This window comes from Rhinopithecus bieti, unplaced genomic scaffold (assembly GCF_001698545.2).
Source record: "Rhinopithecus bieti isolate Rb0 unplaced genomic scaffold, ASM169854v2 scaffold_11401, whole genome shotgun sequence".
Classification (NCBI taxonomy): Eukaryota; Metazoa; Chordata; class Mammalia; order Primates; family Cercopithecidae; genus Rhinopithecus; species Rhinopithecus bieti.
The window spans coordinates 1,955,218-1,974,720 of NW_016807151.1; the positions used below are offsets into that span (position 1 = coordinate 1,955,218).

A 19,503-nucleotide genomic window follows, 5' to 3' on the forward strand; every position below is an offset into this window, starting at 1 on the left:
CTGTTTTTTACTTTTTTTTTTTTTTTTTTTTTTTTTTTTTTTGGCTGCAAAAAATAGAAATCCAGCCTGGGAGCGGTGGCTCACGCCTGTAATCTCAGCACTTTTGGAGGCCAAGGTGGGTGGATCACCTGAGGTCAGGAGTTCCAGCCTGGGCAACATGGTGAAACCCTATCTCTACTAAAAATACAAAAATTAGCTGGGCATGGTGGTGCGTGCCTGTAGTCCCAGCTACTCAGGAGGCTGAGGCAGGAGAATGACTCGAACCCGGGAGGTGGAGATTTCAGTGAGCCGAGGTTGTGTCACTGCACTCCAGGCTGGGCGAGAGTGAGACTCTATCTCAAACAAAAAACCCAGAAGTCTACATGTCCTGGCTGTAGCAAGAAAAGGCAGGAATGAGTCCGAGACCAGTCTGGGAGTAGGGGCACTGACAGGGGCCCAGGCTCTGTCCTCTTTCTCTGTCTGGTGCCTGTGGTCACTCATTTCCACCTGAGCATGCAGGCTTTCTTCCTCCCTGAGAACCAGGGTGCTGTGCTTGCCCCTGCATGTGGCAGCTCCACAAATCCCAGACACACACCCTTCGCTCTGGCCTCTGGAAGACGCTGATTAGTTCTCTCTGAATCCCGAGACAGAGACCCCCACTGGTCCAGGTCTCGCCAGTTGTCCGTGCCTGAGCTAACTCAATGATGGCCCACAGTCCAGGTTACATATAAACGCAGCTGGCAGAGGCGAAATTGCAGAGAACGGGAGTTGGGATGGGCTGAATAGACTTTAACGTGTATTTCCTACCATTTAACACAAGGATTTTGCTACCACGAATTTTAAAACTATCTTGGGAATGTTTTCCCCACCTGTCTTTTCACTTTTCTTTTTTTTTTTAACATCTGAGAAACCAAGCTAATCCCCATCTGTCTTAAAGAAAATTGGGATGCCTTTTGTCTGGTGCTTTTGCTTTTTGAAATTCCTTAGTACTTACTTCGTCGTTTATCAGAAAAGAACCTAGTGATGAAAAAAAGTTGTCCTTTGTTTTTCTTTTCCCAGAGACAGGGTCTCGCTTTGTTGCCCAGGCTGGAGTGTAGTGGCACAGTCATGGCTCACTGCAGCCTCAATCCCCCCAGGCCCAAGAGATCCTCCCACCTGAGCCTCCCCAGTAGCTGGGACTACAGGCATGCACCACCATGCCTATTTATTTATTTATTTTTAGAGATGGAGTCTCACTGTGTTGCTCAGGCTGGTCTCCAACTCCTGGGATTAGGCCATCTTCCTGCCTTGTCCTTCCCAAGTGTTAGGATTACAGGTGTGAGCCACTGCACCCTGCCAGTAGTAAAACATGAACCCTATTTCTGGATGGCTGAACTGAGGCATAGTTCATTTTCCAAGCTTTCATTAGGAATTGAGTTCTTGACCGCCTGGAACATTTTCCCTGAGCATTTGTGGGCATTTGTCCCAGAGGCTACGCCACTGTTGGTGGGTTTGTGGGTTAGGAAGGCACCCAATTGGAACTAGGTCTCCTGGGGCCATAAGGCCCTGCTCTGCTTAGCATCCTGTAGCCCACCTGGATTCTCGACTCCTTGTAATTCTCAGTTATCTTTCTTTGCTACCCTCCCCTCATTTATTTTCATTTTTCTTTTCTTTTCTTTTCCCATCTTTCTTTTCTCCTTCCTTCTGTGCTCTCGCTCTCGCTGTCACCCAGGCTGGAGTGCAGTGGTATGATCTTGGCTCACTGCAACCTCCACCTCCTGGGTTCAAGCAATTGTCCTGTCTCAGCCTCTTGAGTAGCTGGGATTACAGGCAGCCACCACCACTCTTGGCTAATTTTTTGTATTTTTAGTAGAGACGGGGTTTCGCCACATTGGCCAGGCTGGTCTCAAACTCCTGACCTCAGGTGATCCACCTGCCTCAGCCTCCCAAAGTGCTGGGATTACAGGTGTGAGCCACTGCGCCCAGACTGTTACCCTCATTTCTAAAGTGGAGATAAAGAATAGCACCCACTACAGAGTTTTGCTCTAAGGGTGAAATGAGATGAATAAATGTAAAGCAATTAACCCAATGTTTGACATATGGTAAGCACTCAGTAAATGTTAGCTCATATGATCATGATGCTCAGTAATGGTCAAGGTGAAACGCTATTCCAATGGATACTTCTCAATCATTTAATTTTGGAAAGTATTGTTACATCAATCTCTGTGCAATCGAGATGCTCTGCTTTCCTTAACAGGTTTAGATTGGGGAGGTTTCGAATCTGGGAAGCTTTGTGCCAGCTGCTAGGATATTTGCCTCGGTTTAGGATGGGGTGAGCTGCTCTAAGTAGACAGTAGGGTTTGGTGTCACTTTCATGAGCTGATTTAGTCACTTCCCTGAAGGGTAGTTCTCAAACGTTAGTGCTTCTCAGAATTACTAGGGTAACTTGATAACAGATCCTTGGATTCCACTCACAGATGCAGATTCTGTAGATGGGGATCAGTTACCTACTTCCACCCCCGGCCCCCGCTTAAAGATAAGGTCTTACTCTGTCACCCAGGCTGGAGTACAGTGGTACAGTTGAGGGCTCACTACAGCCTCAACTTCCTGGGTTCAAGCAATCCTCCTACCTCAGCCCCACAAGTAGCTGGGAATACAGGCATGTGCCACCATGCCTGGCTAATTTTTTTTTTAATTTTAGTAGGGATGAGGTCTCACTGTGTTGCTCAGGCTGGCCTTGAACTCCTGAGCTCAAGATCCTCCCACCTTGGCCTTTCAAAGTGCTGGGATTACAGGTGTGAGCCACTGAGCTCGGCCTCAGTTACTTATATTTTTAAGTATCCCCAGCAAATCTGATGCAGCTGATGGCAGGCCACCCTCTGGGAGGCACTGCTATCCATAGGGAGGACTGGGAGATAGTTCTTCCTTTCACTTAATTCTTCCCCTTGTTCTCCCACTTTTCTCTTTTTTCCTTCTTGCTCCCCTTCTTATTTATTTTATTTTATTTTTTGCCTAAAACAAGCTGTTAAACCAGTTAAACTAAAATGATTACGTTTTAATCAGTAATATGTTTACACATTCTAATGACTATAAGGTTAATACAAAAGTCTCTTTTAAAATGAATGTTTCAGACTAGGCGCAATAACTCACACCTTTAATCTCAGCACTTTGGGAGGCCAAAGTGGGCAGATCACATGAGGCCAAGAGTTCGAGACCAGCCTGGTCAACATGGTGAAACCCCGTCTCTGCTAAAAATATAAGAATTAGGCTGGGCATGGTGGCGGGCACCCGTAATCCCAGCTAGTTGGGATGCTGAGGCATGAGAATCTCTTGAACCTGGGAGACGGAGGTTGCACTGAGCCAAGATTGTGACACTGCACTCCAGCCTGGATGACAAAGTGAGACTCTGTCTCAAAATAAATAAATAAATAAATAAATAAATAAATAAATAAATAAATTAGTTAATTGAGTGTTTCAGACAGGCATGATGGTATGCACCTATAGTCCCAGCTACTCAGGAGGCTGAGGCGTGAGAATTGGTTGAGCCTGGGAGTTTGAGGCTGTGATAAGCTATGTTTGCACCACTGCACTCTAGCCTGGACAATAGAGCAAGACTCTTTCATAAATAAACAAATTAATAATAATTCACCCACCCAGAAACTTTAAATAGGAACATTTTAAGATATTTAGTTGTTAGAAACTAATGATAGTAAAAAATAATAGTAGTCATGAGTATGTAGTCCAAGAAAACAATAAAGGAAAATTTTGCTACAAAAGTATTAAAGATTCAGGGCCAGGTGTGGTGGCCCACACCTGTAATCCCAGCACTTTGGGCAGCTGAGGTGGATGGATCACCTGAGGTCAGCAGTTCGAGACCAGCCTGACCAACATGGAGAAACCCTATCTCTACTAAAAATATAAAATTAGCCGGGTTTGGTGGCGTGTGCCTGTAATCCCAGCTACTCGGGAGGCTGAGGCAGGAGAATCACTTGAACCTGGGAGGCGGAGGTTGAGGTGAGTCGAGATCATGCCATTGCACTCCAGCCTGGGCAACAAGAGCGAAACTCCATCTCAAAAAAAAAAAAAAAAAAGAAAAGTATTAAAGATTCACTGAAATACAGAAGGGACCAGTGCAAGGCCTCTGCCAATAGGTCAGGGACTGCCTCTGCACTTATTCTGAGGAACTTTAGGAGATCAGTCACTTTAGCCCTAGCTGGGTGTCTTAGTTCAGGCTGCTATAGCATGTACCACAGACCGGGTGGCTTATAAAAACAGAAACATATTCCTCATAGTTCTGGAGGCTTGAAGTTCAAGATCGGGCACCAATATGTTTGGGTTCTAGTGAGGGCTCTCTTCTCGGCTTGGAGACAGCTACCTTCTTGTGTCCTCCCATTCAGAAAGAGGGGAAAGAGTTTTTTCTGGTCTCTTTTATTTTTATTTTGTTTAAAAAAAATTTTCCTTTCTTAAACTGGGTGGTACATCTGTGATCTCGTTTTTTTCCTCCTGCAGACGGAGTCTTGCTCTGTCCCCCAGACTGGAGTGCAGCGGCGTGATCTCGGCTCACTGCAACCTCTGCCTCCCAGGTTCAAGCAGTTCTCCTCCCTCAGCCCTCCGAGTAGCTGGGACTACAGGCACTTGACTAATTTTTGTGTTTTTAGTAGAGATGGGATTTTACTGTGTTGGCTAGGCTAGTCTCAAACTTCTTCTTCTTTTTTTTTTTTTTGGAGATAGAGTCTTGCTCGTCGCCCAGGCTGGATGGAGTGCAGTGGCATGATCTTGGCTCACTGCAAGCTCCACCTCCGTGTTCAGGCCATTCTCCTGCCTCAGCCTCCCGAGTAACTGGGACTACAGAAGGCACCTGCCACCATGCCTGGCTAATTTTTTGTATCTGTAGTAGAGACGGAGTTTTACTGTGTTAGCCAGGATGGTCTTGATCTCCTGACCCTGTGATCCCCCATCTCGGCCTCCCAAAGTGCTGGGATTATAGGCATGAGCCACTGTGCCCAGCCTTGTGATCTCTTTTTTTAAGGACACTAATTCCATTTGTGAGTGCTCCACCGTCATGACCTGATCACCCCCAAAGGTCCCACATCCAAATGTGATACCATCATATTGAGGATTCCACCTATGAATTTTGGAGGGACAAAAGCACCCAGTGCCTAACACCAGGCATCCGTTGGTTCAGTGATGTGTGAACTGCTGGAACCTACTGCAGATGGTTAACGTCCTTTCAGCACATCCATGGCTTTGGGCTTTACCCGAGGCTTGCAGCACAGGCCCTTACAGCCCCACGGCGTGTGGCTGTGATCTGGGTAATGCAACCAAGACCTCTCCCTTGTGGCCAGACTTCACATGGTGTTTTCATCAAATGAGATGGGTCAACATCCAAAAAAGGCATTGAAAAGCATTTAAAGTCTCTATAAAAGCTCCTCAAAGAGATGTCAGTGGAAAACCCCACTGTCAGTGGGTTTACGCCATTTGTGACTCTAGCAAAACTTTTAAGCAGCCTCTTTGCCTGACTCACTTCCGTTGTTGTCAGTCGCATAGCTGTCATCCCCAATTCTCCAGCCTCATCCCTTCAACCTTATCACCCCTTCGAAGTTCAAATGCCAGCCGGGCGTGGTGACCCAGGCCTGTAATCCTAACACTTTGGGAGGCTGAGGTGAGTGGATCACTTGAGGTCAGGAGTTCAAGACCAGCCTGGCCAATATGGTGAAACCCCATGTCTACTAAAAATACAATTAGCCGGGTATGGTGGCACACGCCTGCAATCCCAGCTACTCAGGAGGCTGAGGCGGGAGAATCACTTGAACCCAGGAGGCGGAGGTTGCAGTGAGCTGAGATCGCGCCATTGCACTCCAGCCTGGGCGACAGAATGAGACTCTGTCTCTCAAAAAACAAACAAAAAATTGAAATGCTGCCAAAATTCAGCAGAACTAGCTTTTTTCTAGCCTCCTACAAACTCTGATATATTTGCTTGACTTCTCTGCTTTTTCTAGCTGAAATAATTCAGCCTTTCAGGTTTCAGAAGAAAGCAAAGTAGACAAACAGAGACTCTGTTAGGAGGAAGGAGAATTCCTTAATTCAGAGTCCTATTTTGGTGACCGTTCAACAAGTTCTTTCTGGAATAATTCTCTACAAGTTTTAGAGGACTTTTTTTTTTTTTTTTAAGATAGAATCTCACTCTGTCACTCAGGCTGGAGTGCAGTGGCGCGATCTCGGCTCACTGCAAGCTCCGCTTCCTGGGTTTACACCATTCTCCTGCCTCAGCCTCTCGAGCCTCTTCCTGGGTTTACGCCATTCTCCTGCCTCAGCCTCTGTAGCGCCTCAAGTGGCACTACAGGCGCCCGCCACCACGCCTGTCTAACTTTTTGCATTTTTAGTAGAGACAGGGTTTCACTGTGTTAGCCAGGATGGTCTTGATCTCCTGACCTCGTGATCCACTCACTTCGGCCTCCCAAAGTGCTGGGATTACAGGTATGAGCCACCTCGCCTGGACGAGGGCTTCTTATGTAGTTTGGCAGTTAGAGCACCAAAAGAGACTCAATTAGCTACAGTCTATTTGTTAGCATAGAATCAAGAATTATTTCATCCCAACTGAATGTTCAATGCATTTATTGAACTTGGCCTCTGTGCCTGCCATTGTTGAGTTCTATTTATTTGCAGTAATCAATAAGTCAGATAAGGTGCCAGTGGTGTGCCGGAGCTGGCCTGGGCTGGCTTTTGAAAGCTGATGGTTAAATTTTCAGGAAAAATTGCAAACTGGTTAATGTCACCTTGTTTGAAATTAGTCATGGTGGTAGTGTGTGCACTGTGGAAATGGACAAATGATGTAAGTCAGGGCCTTGGGTTTTTTGAGAACCTGTTGAACATTTGACAGCACACCACCACAAGGTTTCTGCCCTCAAGAGACTTACGTTCAAGTTGGGTACTTTATCAATAAGCAATTAATGTAAAATAATTCCAGTTTGTGATTAGGCTTTGGAGGTAATGTGGTAATGAGTAAAAGGGGTGACAGGCTTTTTTAGGCAGTCCTCTCTGGGAAGGTGATATTGGAGTTGAGATCTGAAGTGTGAGAAGCTGACTGCTGTGTAAAGGGAAATGCATTTCGAGTAGAATGACTGTTGGCTTGAGGGCCTCCAGGTGGGATGGACATCAGTGTGTTATAGGAATAGAAAATAGCCTTGGCGAGCCAAATGGAGAGAAATGCAGGGACAGAATGTGCCTTCCAGGCATACTAAGGACTTTAGAATTTTACCTTAGGAGCAGTGGGGAAAATTTTAAGGGTTTTAAGCAAATGAGGGATACGATCAGTTTTGTTTTTTAGAAAGATCACTCTGGCCTGTCATGGTGGTTCATACCTGTAATCCCAGCACTTTGGGAGGGCGAGGTGGGCGGATCACCTGAAGTCAGGAGTTCAAGACCAGCCTGGCCAACATGGTGAAACCCCATCTCTACTAAAAATACAAAAACTAGCTAGGCGTGGTGGCATGCGTCTGTAGTCCCAGCTACTTGGGAGGCTGAGGCAGGAGAATTGCTGGAACCCTGGAGACCGAGATTGCAGTGAGCCAGGATCGTGCTGCTGCACTCCAGCCTGGCTGACAGAGTAAGACTCTGTCTCAAAAATATAAAAAGATAATGAAAAGATCACTCTAGTTGCTTACAGAGAGTAAATTGGAGGAGGGAAAGGATAGCGCAATCTTATAAGACAACTCTCAGTTCACATTGCCATGTATTACTGCCATGAAAGAGGAGATTTCAGAATTTTGGAAAACCCTTTCTGTTACACTATAAAGATATAGGAAAAGATGGTAAACCTGACTGCGTAAAAAATTTACATTTCTGGCTGGTTGTGGTGGCTCATGCCTGCAATCCCAGCACTTTGCGAGGCCGAGGCTGGTTGATCATCTGAGGTCAGGAGTTCGAGACCAGCCTGGCCAACATGGTGAAACCCCATCTTTTTTCTTCCATCCTGAAAACATAAAAACCTGCAAAGTAGACTTGAAACTTTACTAATATCTCACCATTTAATGATAACAAAGATAAATATTTTAATGAGGCTTTTAAAATATATTTTCCTATGTATGTGTGTATAAATATGCATATACATTGTTAGTGATGTAGGTTCAAATGAAAAAAAAGAGTATAAATTTCACCCAAATATCATAGTACTTTTTATAGCCTGCTCTTTTGCTCTCTTTTTTTTTATGTATGGACAGAGGAGAGGGAGGGGAGAAAGAAAAGAAAAGGAAGGAAGGAAAGGAAAGGGAAGAAAAAGATATTTTGTTCATATGTTGTAGACATTTTTCGTGTCCATAAATATAAAAAATAAGCATTAAACTGAAAAATATTTCATTGTATGTATATCCCAAAAGTTACTTTTCAGTTAGTTCTGTATTATTGAATATCTCGACTATTTCAGAAAAATTTTAATATAAACTACAATAATAAGGCTAGGCAAGGTGACTCACATCTGTAATCCCAGCATTTTGGGAGGCCGAGGCAGGCAGATCATTTGTGGTCAGGAGTTAGAGACCAGCCTGGCCAACATGGCAAAACCCTGTCTCTACTAAACAAACAAGAATTACCTGAGTGTGGTGGTGGGTGCCTGTAATCCCAGTTACTCTGGAGGCTGAAGCAGGAGAATCGCTTGAAACTGGGAGGTGGAGGTTGCAGTGAGCTGAGATCATGCCACTGTATTCCATCCTGGGCAATAGAACGAGACTCTATCCCCCTCCCCACAACCACCCCCCAAAAACAAACAAACAAACAAACAAAAACAGTAATGAGCATCCTTGTGCTTGCTTTTTTTTTTTTTTTTTTGAGACAGGGTCTCACTCTGTTGCCCAGGCTGGCAGGCAGTGGTGCAATCACAGCTTATTGCCACCTTGACTTCCTGGGCTCACATGATCTTCCTATCTCAGCCTCCTGAGTAGCTGGGACTACAGGTGCTCACCACCACACCCTGCTATTTTTTTTTTTTTTGGTAGAAATGGTGTCTTCCCATGTTGCCCAGGTTGGAGGCTGGGCTTGAACTCCTGGGCTCAAGCAGTCCTCCCACTTTGGTTCCCAAAGTGCTGGGATTACAGGCGTGAGCCATCGGGCCCAGCTGTGCTTACATCTTTATCCAATTATGCAATTATCTCCTTAGGGTGAATCCCTAGAAATTGGATCGGTAGGTGAAGGGGTCTGCTTGCTTTCATTTTGGTACATTGTGCTCAAGTCCTCTTGGACGAGCTTGTACCAGTGCCTGAGAGCCTTGTTGCTTTACATATCTGCCACAGATGTCAGTCTTTCATCTTTGCCAATCTCACTGGCAATAAATGATACCTCTTGATTATTGTAATTAGTGTTTCTTTTATTAGGAATGGTACTGAATGTTCTTATTCATATTGTAATTGGGCAATTTATCTTTTTTTTAGCTTGCCCACTCAGGTACTTGCCCATTTTTCACTTCAGTCTTTAAAACATGAATTTGTAAGAGCCTCTGATAAATGTGTATGTATATAAATGTGTGTGCGGGGGGTGTGTCTATAAAGGATTTTAGCAATTTTCTGGCATATTACAAATATTCCGCATTTGGCAATTACGTTGCAGAGTTTTTTTATTTGTCTTTCATTCTTGTTCATGTTCTCCTTTTTCTGTGCGGGGTTCATAGACACTCCAATGTATCAGTATTTCTTCTCTGTATTTCTGGAGTCTGCGTTTAGGATTATAAAAACACACACCTCTTTTCTTCCAGGCCTTCTATGGCATTTTCTTTTTTGAGAGGGCAAGGCGGGAGTGTACACTTTTAATTGAAGTCTAATAGACACGTGGAAGTGCCCACATTATAAGTGTCCAACTTACTCACATTTCACAAAGTGAATGCAACCCAGACTCTGACCCAGATATCCCTGCCGTGCCTTCTTCAAGCCATGGGCGTCTATTGAGGCGTGAGGTCCAGTGCCGGAAACAGCTGTACATTTCCCCCAGCGGCAAGCCGGCTGTTCTGACACGATGTATTGAAAATCCATTTTTCACTCACAGGTTAGAAATGTCTGTTTGCTTATGTTCCCACAATTGGCCTATTTCTAGCTCGCTATTTTCGTCCATTGATCTGTCTACTTTTGTCAGTGACGAGTTCTTTCTATTACTCTAATGAGATTTATACACATTTTTAAAAACTGGCTGTTCAAAACCTACTTCATTGCTCTTTTTCAGAACACTTAGTAACATTCCGCCCAAATCCTATGAACATTTTGATTGTTAATGTTTTCAGTGTATTGGCTAATAGAGGAAAAATGGACTTTTTTCTTACAGCGTTGTCTACGTATCCAAGAACAAGGTTTGTCTCTCTCTTTGTTCAAACTTTCCTCCTATGGCCCTTGCTGGGATTTTATTGTTTTCTTCAAATAGATCCTGTGTGTCTTGTTATGTTTATTCCTAGGCATCTTATGGCATTTTGTTGTTATTAGGAATAGATTATTTTCTTTCATTATAACTTCTATTTTAACATTCTAAATTGTTATCTAAATACAGATAATAATATATTCAGTAAGCTGGTTTAAAATCGATATTTAAAAAAATCCATTCCAAATAGTTATCTAAATACAGATATCTAAATACAGATAACTATTTGGAATGGATTTTTTTAAATATCGATTTTTAAACAACCAGCTTACTGGATGCATTCCTAATACTTTCTCATTTGAGCTTCTTGAGTTTTTTGAGTTTATGATGGTAGCCCTTCTGTGATTTCTATCTATCCCTTGATGCTGAATGCTTCCAATCAGCATTTAATGTGCTTCAGCTGCCACAGCTTCCAAGCTGTAAAATCAACCTTGTTCATTATTGCTTTTCTCCTCTTTCCAGCTAAACTCCTTAAAAGGGTTCTCTTTCCGCTTCATTTCCTGCCTTCTACTCATTCCTTCACCTCCTCCAAACTGGCTGTAGCCATCTCTACTCCACCAAAATCATTCTTGGTAAGGTCTCCAGTGACCTCCATGTCTGTAGGTTCAAAGGTCATTTTAGTCCCTCATCTCATCTGACCTTTGACCCGCATTAGGGACTGCTGGCTGTGCTCTCCCTCCAGCATCTCGTGTTCCCTTCTGGTGGCTCCCTCACTTGCACTCTGTGGGTTTCCTCCAACCTCTGTGGCTGCTGCTTCCACATCTCTTTGTGACTTGTCTTCCTCTACTCTTTCTTTTGTTGTGGATTTCTTATTGCTCAATGTTAGAACCTTATAGTTTCTTATTTCACTCTCCACTGAGATGATATCATCCATTTTATTACTTTAGTTACCAGTGACTTACTCATGAATCCCCAACTTCTATCTCGAGACAAGGCCTTGCTTCCCACTCCAGATTCATCCACCTGATCACCTCCCCAGCATTTTCACCTGGATGTCTCAAAAGCATCTTAAACCCAGTATGTTTGAAATTAAACTCCTGACATCTCTCCCTGAACCCGTCTGGCCTCCCTGCTGTGAGCTCTTATGGCACCTTGAGCTTTTCCTTCATATCACTTATTGTAGTGAGAGAGGAGAATGGAAAAAAAGAAAAAAAAAAACAGTTAAGCAGACAGTTAAGGCAAGTCCTCCGTAGAATTCTATTTTTTGTTTGTTTTTTGGAAACAGAGTCTAGCTCTGTCACCCAGGTTGGAGTGCAATGGTGCAATCCTGGCTCACCGCAACCTCTGCCTCCCAGGTTCAAGTGATTCTCCTGCCTCAGCCTCCTGAATAGCTGGGATTACAGGCATCTGCCACCACGTCCGGCTCATTTTTGTATTTTTAGTAAAGATGGGGTTTTACCATGTTGGCCAGGCTGGTCTCGACCTCCTGACCTCAGGTAATCCACCTGCCTTGGCCTCCCAAAGTGCTGGGATTACAGGCGAGAGCCACTGCACCCGGCCTGTAGAATTCTTTTAAACAGAGAAACAACCTGAAAAATCAAGCTGTAGCTGCACAGAGAAGGGAGCAAGTCCCAATGTAGAAATGCCTTTGTTCTTTGTGTAATGAGCAGGCTCCTGGGGAAACATTTCCTCCACTTCCACAGACATGTCCACAGTGGGCTCTGTGGGAACTTGCACAGAAGTGAGGCTTGCCTGAGACATGCCCACAGCTACACAGATAAGGGCAGTTACACAAGTAGCTACACAGATAAGGGAAGTTACACAGATAGGGAAGTTTCTTATAAAAGCTTTTGTATTCAACTGAAAAAATGGCAATCCTCTTCTGGATCCCCTCTCCACAGTGGAGAGCTTTCCTCTTCCGCTTAGTAACTTTCTCTCCAACCTCACCCTTGGTGTCCACACTCCGTAATTTTCTTGGTCGTGAGACAAGAACTCCAGGTAATACCTCAGACAACAAGACTGCAACAATATTGTAATTGCCCATCTCTTCCAATAGACTTTACTCCCCATGAGGACCAGGACGTGTGCATAGTTTGCTAATTTTTGTGTTCCTTGCTCCCACCATACATAATACCTCTTATTGAGTGCCCTGGTGCTCAAAACATTTTGCGAATGATTTCTAAGTGGCTATTTTTTAAAAAATTTATTTGTATTCAACTATTTTACTGAAATATGAATTTGAGTCCTTGGAGAGGCAGATGCAAGGGGTTGATTGGAAAACACCTGAAGGTAGCCAGAGTGGTGAGGGAGAGCCCTGGGACTGTGATGCTGGGTGGCCAGCGAGGACTCCCACTCAGCAAGAGCCTTTGCCTCAGCTGGTGAACTACTGAGATTTATTTGACAGTATTTGTCATTTTTGAATCACTACTCTTAAATGGATGGTGACTGGCACTGTTTGCGGATATGTGTTTTATCTTGTTAGGTTCCAGAATGACTGTCATTCCATTTTTTTTTTTTTCCCCAGGCTGGAGTGCAATGGTGCAATCTCGGCTCACTGCAACTTCTGCCTCCTGGGTTCAAGCAATTCTCCTGCCTCAGCCTCCCAAGTAGCTGGGATTATAGGCGCCTACGACCACGCTCGGCTAATTTTTGTATTTTTAGTAGAGACCAGGTTTCACTGTGTTGGCCAGGCTGGTCTCAAGCTCCTGACCTCAGGTGATCCATCTGCCTCGGCCTCCCAAAGTGCTAGGATTACAGGCGTGAGCCACCATGCCTGGCCTTCATTCTACTCTTATTAAAAAGACATGGGAAGATTTTCTTTTCTCTCTAGACTCTGTTGCTTGGAGGTTTGAAAGAGGGAATCCTGGCACTTTGGAGAATGTGGTTCTTTGGTCCTTCTGTTTCTTCTTTGGTTGTTTCTCTTAGTTTTATCTCTTTTTTTAAGTAAATGTCAGGAAACATTTTTATTGAATCCTTCACTCAAATTTATTAGCATTGAACTTTGGGGAGAATTCTCTTGTGGTTCTTTGCCTTTCCTCTATATTAGCGATGATTTTCTCTTGTACATTTTTTTTTTTCCTTTTTTAGGGATGGGGTATCATTGTGTTGGCCAGGCTGGTCTTGAACTCATGGCCTCAGGTGATCCTCCCATCTGTGCCTCCCAAAGTGCTGGGATTACAGTTATGTGCCACTACACCCAACCTTCTTTCACATCCTTAATGCCATGATTTTTTACTTTAATTTCTAACTAGGTTTATTTTTTCCTAAAATAAAATATTTCATGCATCAATTTATGATGATCAGTGAGGTTGAGCACATTTTCATATACCTCTTGGCCATTTGTATGGCTTCTTTGGAGAAATGACTATTCAGGTCTATAAACACATTGTTAAACAAGCATCCATTTGTTTTCATCATCACCAAAAGGGATAGCATTTTTTTTTTCTTTTGAGACAGTGTCTCACTCTGTCACCGAGACTGGAATGCAATGGCAAAATCATGGCTCATTGCAGTCTCAAACTTCTGGGCTCCAGCGATCCTTCCACCTCAGCCTTCTGAGTAGCGGGGAGTACAGGTGTGTGCCGCTGTGTCTGACTGATTTTTTTTATTATTTGTAGAGACAGGGTCTCCGTGTGTTGCCCAGGCTGGTCATGAACTCCTGGGCTCTAGCTAGAGATCCTCCCACCTCAGCCGCCCAAAGCTCTGCAGTTACAGGTGTGAGCCACTGTGCCTGGCCAGGGATAGTGAGTTTTTAAACCGTTTTCAATCTGGTGAACGATAAATTATATCTTGTCTTAATTTGCACGTTGTTCATTATTAATCAATTTGATCAGCTTTCATTTACGATCTTTTTATATTTTATGAAATTTTAATGTAATTTGCAATTTTCTGCAGGCTATTAGCCATGTGTCATCACATTACAGATGTTTTTATGATGTTTCTAATTTGGTTTTACGATCAAGTTTTTTGGCAAACAAAATATTAAATTTGTATGTAGTAAATTTACCAATTATTTTCACTGAAGGTGTTTGTTTTCTGTCAGGCTTCAATGGCCTCCATCACTTGTTCATATTTCTGCAAATATTTATAAAACTTGAAAGTTCAGAGGCTTTCAGTGTTTCATCTAACTTTAAATTGATTTTTTTCCTTTTCTTTTCTTTCTTTCTTTTTTTTTTTTGAGATGGAGTCTCGCTCCATCATCCAGGCTGGAGTTCAGTGGCGTGACCTCAGCTCACTGCAACCTCTGCCTCCCGGGTTCAAGCAATTCTTCTGTCTCAGCCTCCTGAGTAGCTGGGACTATAGGTGTGCACCACTATGCTTGCTAATTTTTGTACTTTTAGTAGAGATGGGATTTCACCTTGTTGGTCAGGCTGGTCTCAAACTCCTGACCTCAGGTGATCCACCCACCTTGGCCTCCCAAAGTGCTGGAATTACAGGCATGAACCACAGCGCCCAGCAAATTGATTTTTTCATAATTTATTTATACACAAGGCCTGAAGTAAGGATCTAGCTTTAAAAAGCAACAAAACAATGCCTAGCTGGCTGCTCCTAGGCCATCAGTCATCCTTGTCTGTCTCCCCTCAAATGATTAAACATGTCCCTGTTATAATAAACCAAGTGCCCATAGATATTTGGATCTATTTTGTGACTCAGTGCTTTACTGATCTCTTTATTCCAGCACCAACACTACACTGCTAACAACTGCAACTTTAATTTCTCCTAGGCAAATAGCCTCTCTGACTCCCTATACCTCCACATGTTTTCAGAAGTTGCCTAATTTTTTATATGTTAATTCTTTTCAAATTACTTTACTACATAAGGAATCCAGTTTATTTAAAAAGTTTGTTGTAATTTGTCTTTTGACATTTCTGTATCTCTTATTATTATTTTTTTAGAGATGGATCTCGCTATGTTGCTCAGGTTGGAGTACAATTATAGGGACTCTTCTCAGGTACAATTATAGAACACTGCAGCCTCTAACTCCTGGCCTTAAGTGGTCCTTCTGCCTTAACCTCCCAAGTATCTGGGACTGCAGGTGCGTGCTACTCTGCCCAGCCAAGGTAACTTTAGAATTCGTGTTTTTTCAAAATCCTGTTGGGATTTTAATTTCTATTAAAATTACAGATTGTTTTGGTGAAGATTACATTTTTATAAGATTGTATTTTCCTAAGAACTGAAATAGATTTTTTTATGTACTTAGTAGAGTTATAATTTTCTTATACATTTCTTGTTAAGTTTACTCCTAAGTACTCTGTTTTTGTTCTTATTAGCTCTGTCCTATAAATTTAACTGTTGTGTTTTCATTCCATTCCATGTATTTTTAATTTTTCTTGAGACTTCTTTAGTGCGTGGATTACACAGAAGTGTTTGGAGATTTTGCTGTTACCTGTTCTTAGCTTGACATCCTTTTAGGACTAGAACACACTCTATGATTTCAATTCTTTTAAATCTGTTGAGGTTCGTTTTAGGGCCCTGGATATGGCTTATCTTGGTGAACATTAAGTGGGCACCTGAACAGAAGGTGTATTCTGCTGTTATAGGGTGGACTGTCCTACAACTGTCAGTTAGATCCCATTGCTTGATGGTGTCATAAAGTTCTATGCTGATTTGCTGTCTAATAGTTCTATCAATTGTTGAGGTAGGAGTATTAAAGTCTCCAACTATTTGTGGATGTCTATTTTTCCTTTTATTTCTAACAGTTTTGCTGAATGTAGTTTGAAGTTCTTTTGTTTGATGTATAACCTTTAGGATAGCTACGTCTTCTTGGTGGATTGACCCTTGTGTCATTATGTAATGTCTCTCTATCCCTAGTCTGGGTTGCTTTTTAGAAGACGAGATTAACAACAGATCTCTTTACTTTTGATATAGTAAATCTGGAGTGGTCTCTGAAAATCTGCATTTTAACACATTTCCAAGATTATTTTTATAATCAGGTATGACTCAGAGTTCTTGCTTACAAACAATAGAAACTAACTTTAGTAAAGTTAGGTAGAATTTATCCAAAAAATATCTGGTAACATCTAGTGGATTGTGGAGTCTTATTACGAAGCGTCAGGGAAGCCAGAATGCCTAGGCAGTTACTCTCCCTGACCCTGGCTGCTGGAACACAGTCAGGTGACCCAAACTCAATTCATCTGGGTCTCACACTACCCAGGACTTTAAATGTGGTATAAGGATAGAAAGTGGGGATAGTTTAGGATTTATTCTCGTGGTGGCGAGAATTTTGGTGTCCAGTAATAGAAGTAGCAATAATGACAGAATCTAGACACATGCCTAATTGTGGCATGATCTGATCTTAGCTGAGACTGCCTGGCCTTTTGGTTTCTATCCCTTTTCTGAGCTTGGCTTCTGAGACTTCCAGCAGTAAACACACACACACACACACACACACACGCTATATAAACTCCTGTTTAGGGAAAATTGTAATTTTGGGAGAAAAATCAGCATAGTACCTATAACTTGCTAGGACAGTTGCAAAATAATTAGTGAGATCAATGTCGTGGGTTCTGTTTGCATGGTGAGTGGAATTATGTAGTGTTTTGGAAGGCAGCAGCCCTGAAACACAGGAGGTATACTCCCAAATTGTGTATCATAGGGGAACCTAAGTGGTGGTGGTAACACTAGGCTGTGTGTCAGGATCTGTATGTGACTTTGGACAAGTAGTTACTGAGACTAGTCACTTAGTCTAGGCTCATCTGTAAAGGGAAGAAATTGTATTCAGCCAGATAGTTTCTAGGTCATTCTAAATTCTATGTTACTCTATGATTCTAGAGAGCTTTGCTGTTGGTTAACCACTTCATACTTTACTGTCATTGTGAGATTAATGGAGAACTATCAAGAACACAGACCAAGAAGAGAAACTGAAGTATGAGATAGAGTTATCTGAATTAGCCAGTATCTGCATGAAAAGATCCAGGCCAAAGCGTGTGTACAGATGGACAGAAACCCAGTTACTGTGGAAAAATTGACACCAAAGAGTTCTGGTGTCACACAAGGCTTGTCACACAACTCCATAACCACAGACAAAACACATTAGCAATCCTGTCAGAGACCCTGAGATAACATCTCTTCCAAAAAAAAAAAAGCTTTTGCCTGTTTCGTGCTGTCAGGACTGAAGGGATAATGGCTATTTGGCAGAGAGAGGATATAGCATGAAGTGAGAGTTAGAAGTTAAGCAAGCTGAATTGGTATGAGAAAGGGGGTGGGAAAACGGGCAGATCCCCCATCTTCTCCAGATATCAAAACTTGGCTCTGGAGATGACTGACAGGTGGGTGCCAAGAGGGGTCTTACCTGGCCAATGTGTGTTAATGCCAGTCCCTGCTCTTGGCCCTAATCACACAAAATGACTACACCAGAGTGGCTCAGAGAAATCAATTTGTCAAGAAGGGTACAACCTGCAGAGTGGCTGCAAAGGACCATCTTAGTGAAGTGACTCCGTATTTTCCCTTTCACATAAAGAACAGTTTAGAGGTGACTGGAACATAATCAATTGAGTAATTCTCTTGTGACTTGCAGGTTCTTATGAGTGCTTCAATACTGGGGGCCCTGTGTCTCTTCTCATCTGTCTGTGTTGTATGTGCCATTTCTGCATTTACTCTCCCCATTGAAACCAAAGGACGGGCCCTCCAGGTGAGTGATGCAGGGAACTCTGAAGTCTTTTCGACTACCACTTTTGCCCAGAGGAAATGAACTTGGTATATGGGCATCACTGTAGTTAAAATAACTAGTAATTCATACCAAGTTTCTTTCTGTAAAGTTGTGGTTTGAATAACAAGAACTTTTTTCTTTTTTTTTCCTAGTGACAGTTGTAGAGGCCTCGGGATTCTACCCTTCCCACTTTTCTTTTTTCTTTTTTCTTTTTTTTAGACAGAGTCTCACTGTGTCTCCCAGGCTGGAGTGCAGTGGCACGATCTTGGCTCACTGCAACATCCACCTCCTGGCGATTCTCCTGCCTCAGCCTCCCGAGTAGCTGAGACTACACGCATGTGCCACCACGCCCGGCTAATTTTTTGTATTTTTGGTAGAGATGAGGTTTCACCATGTTAGCCAGGTTGGTCTCGATCTCCTGACCTTGTGATCCACCTGCCTCAACCTCCCAAAGTGTTGGGATTACAGGCGTGAGCCACCGCGCCCAGCTGCCCTTCCCACTTTTCTATCTGAATGTAAGCCTTACTGCAGAGCTGAAAGTGACTGGCAGAGCTGCAACAGCTATTTGTGTTGTCCTTGGGGTCACATGGTCTTCATGTGTTGGCCCAGCTTCATTTACCTCTGGTCCCTCTGGGAAGAACTTAGTCAAAAGCTCCAATGCAGTGCCAGTCGCCTTCCAATACTAACAGCAGGACTGACTGCTCACTCTATTTTGCAAAGTACATTAAAAATAAAAATTATATATATATATACACACACACACACACAGACACACAGACACAGACGCACACATACACCCCTACCTCAAAAGTATAAGACAGCCTTCCAGGCTCAAAGTTGAAGAGAGGGCCTCTCCTACCCCTGCCCTTATGGTTGGATTCAGTGAAGCATGGTCACCTCCGAGTACAGGGGGTGGGTCTGATGTCTTCCTGTCTTCAGCACAAAGCTTGTAGCTGGTTTACAAGGGCGTGTGTGTGTGCTTATGGGGAAGGGGGAGAATGGTTGGGTTAGGCCACTGGTCACATAGTTTAGTTGACCCTGAGATGCCATCTCTCCCTGAGGCTATAGAGTCATGGTGCTTCTGTGGCTGAATATGACTTGCCCTCTCTGCTACGTTCTACTCATTGTAAACCTTGTATGCATTCATATTTGTTTTGCTACTGATATGTTTTGTTTCTGTGAGTAGATACAGGGAAGGCACTAGTGAGTATTAAAAAGGCAGCCGGGTACAGTGGCTTACAGCTGTAATCCCAGCACTTTGGGAGGCCGAGGTGGGCAGATCATCTGAAGTCAGGAGTTCGAGACCAGCCTGGCCAATATGCTGAAACCCCGTCTCTACTAAAAATACAAAAATTAGCCATGTCCGTAGTCCCAGCTACCAGGAGGCTGAGGCAGGAGAATCTCTTGAACCTGGGAGGTGGAGGTTGCAGTGAGCCGAGTTCGTGCCACTGTACTCCAGCCTGGGCGACAGAATGAGACTCTGTCTCAAAAACAAGCTTAGTTTGTCATATATATATATATGGCAGAGCTGCAACAGCTATTTATATATATATATTTATATATAT

At 43.2% G+C, this 19,503-nt stretch overlaps 1 protein-coding gene across 2 annotated transcripts in view; it reads left to right on the plus strand.

Annotated features, from left to right (window-relative positions):
- Positions 1 to 19,503, plus strand: part of SVOPL (SVOP like) — an 81,407-nt gene that overhangs the window by 58,442 nt on the left and 3,462 nt on the right. For both annotated transcript variants that reach the window (XM_017880391.1, XM_017880392.1), the window contains one exon: positions 17,807 to 17,920. In XM_017880391.1, coding sequence (XP_017735880.1) covers positions 17,807 to 17,920 — 114 coding nt within the window. The remainder of the gene's footprint in view (positions 1 to 17,806; positions 17,921 to 19,503) is intronic.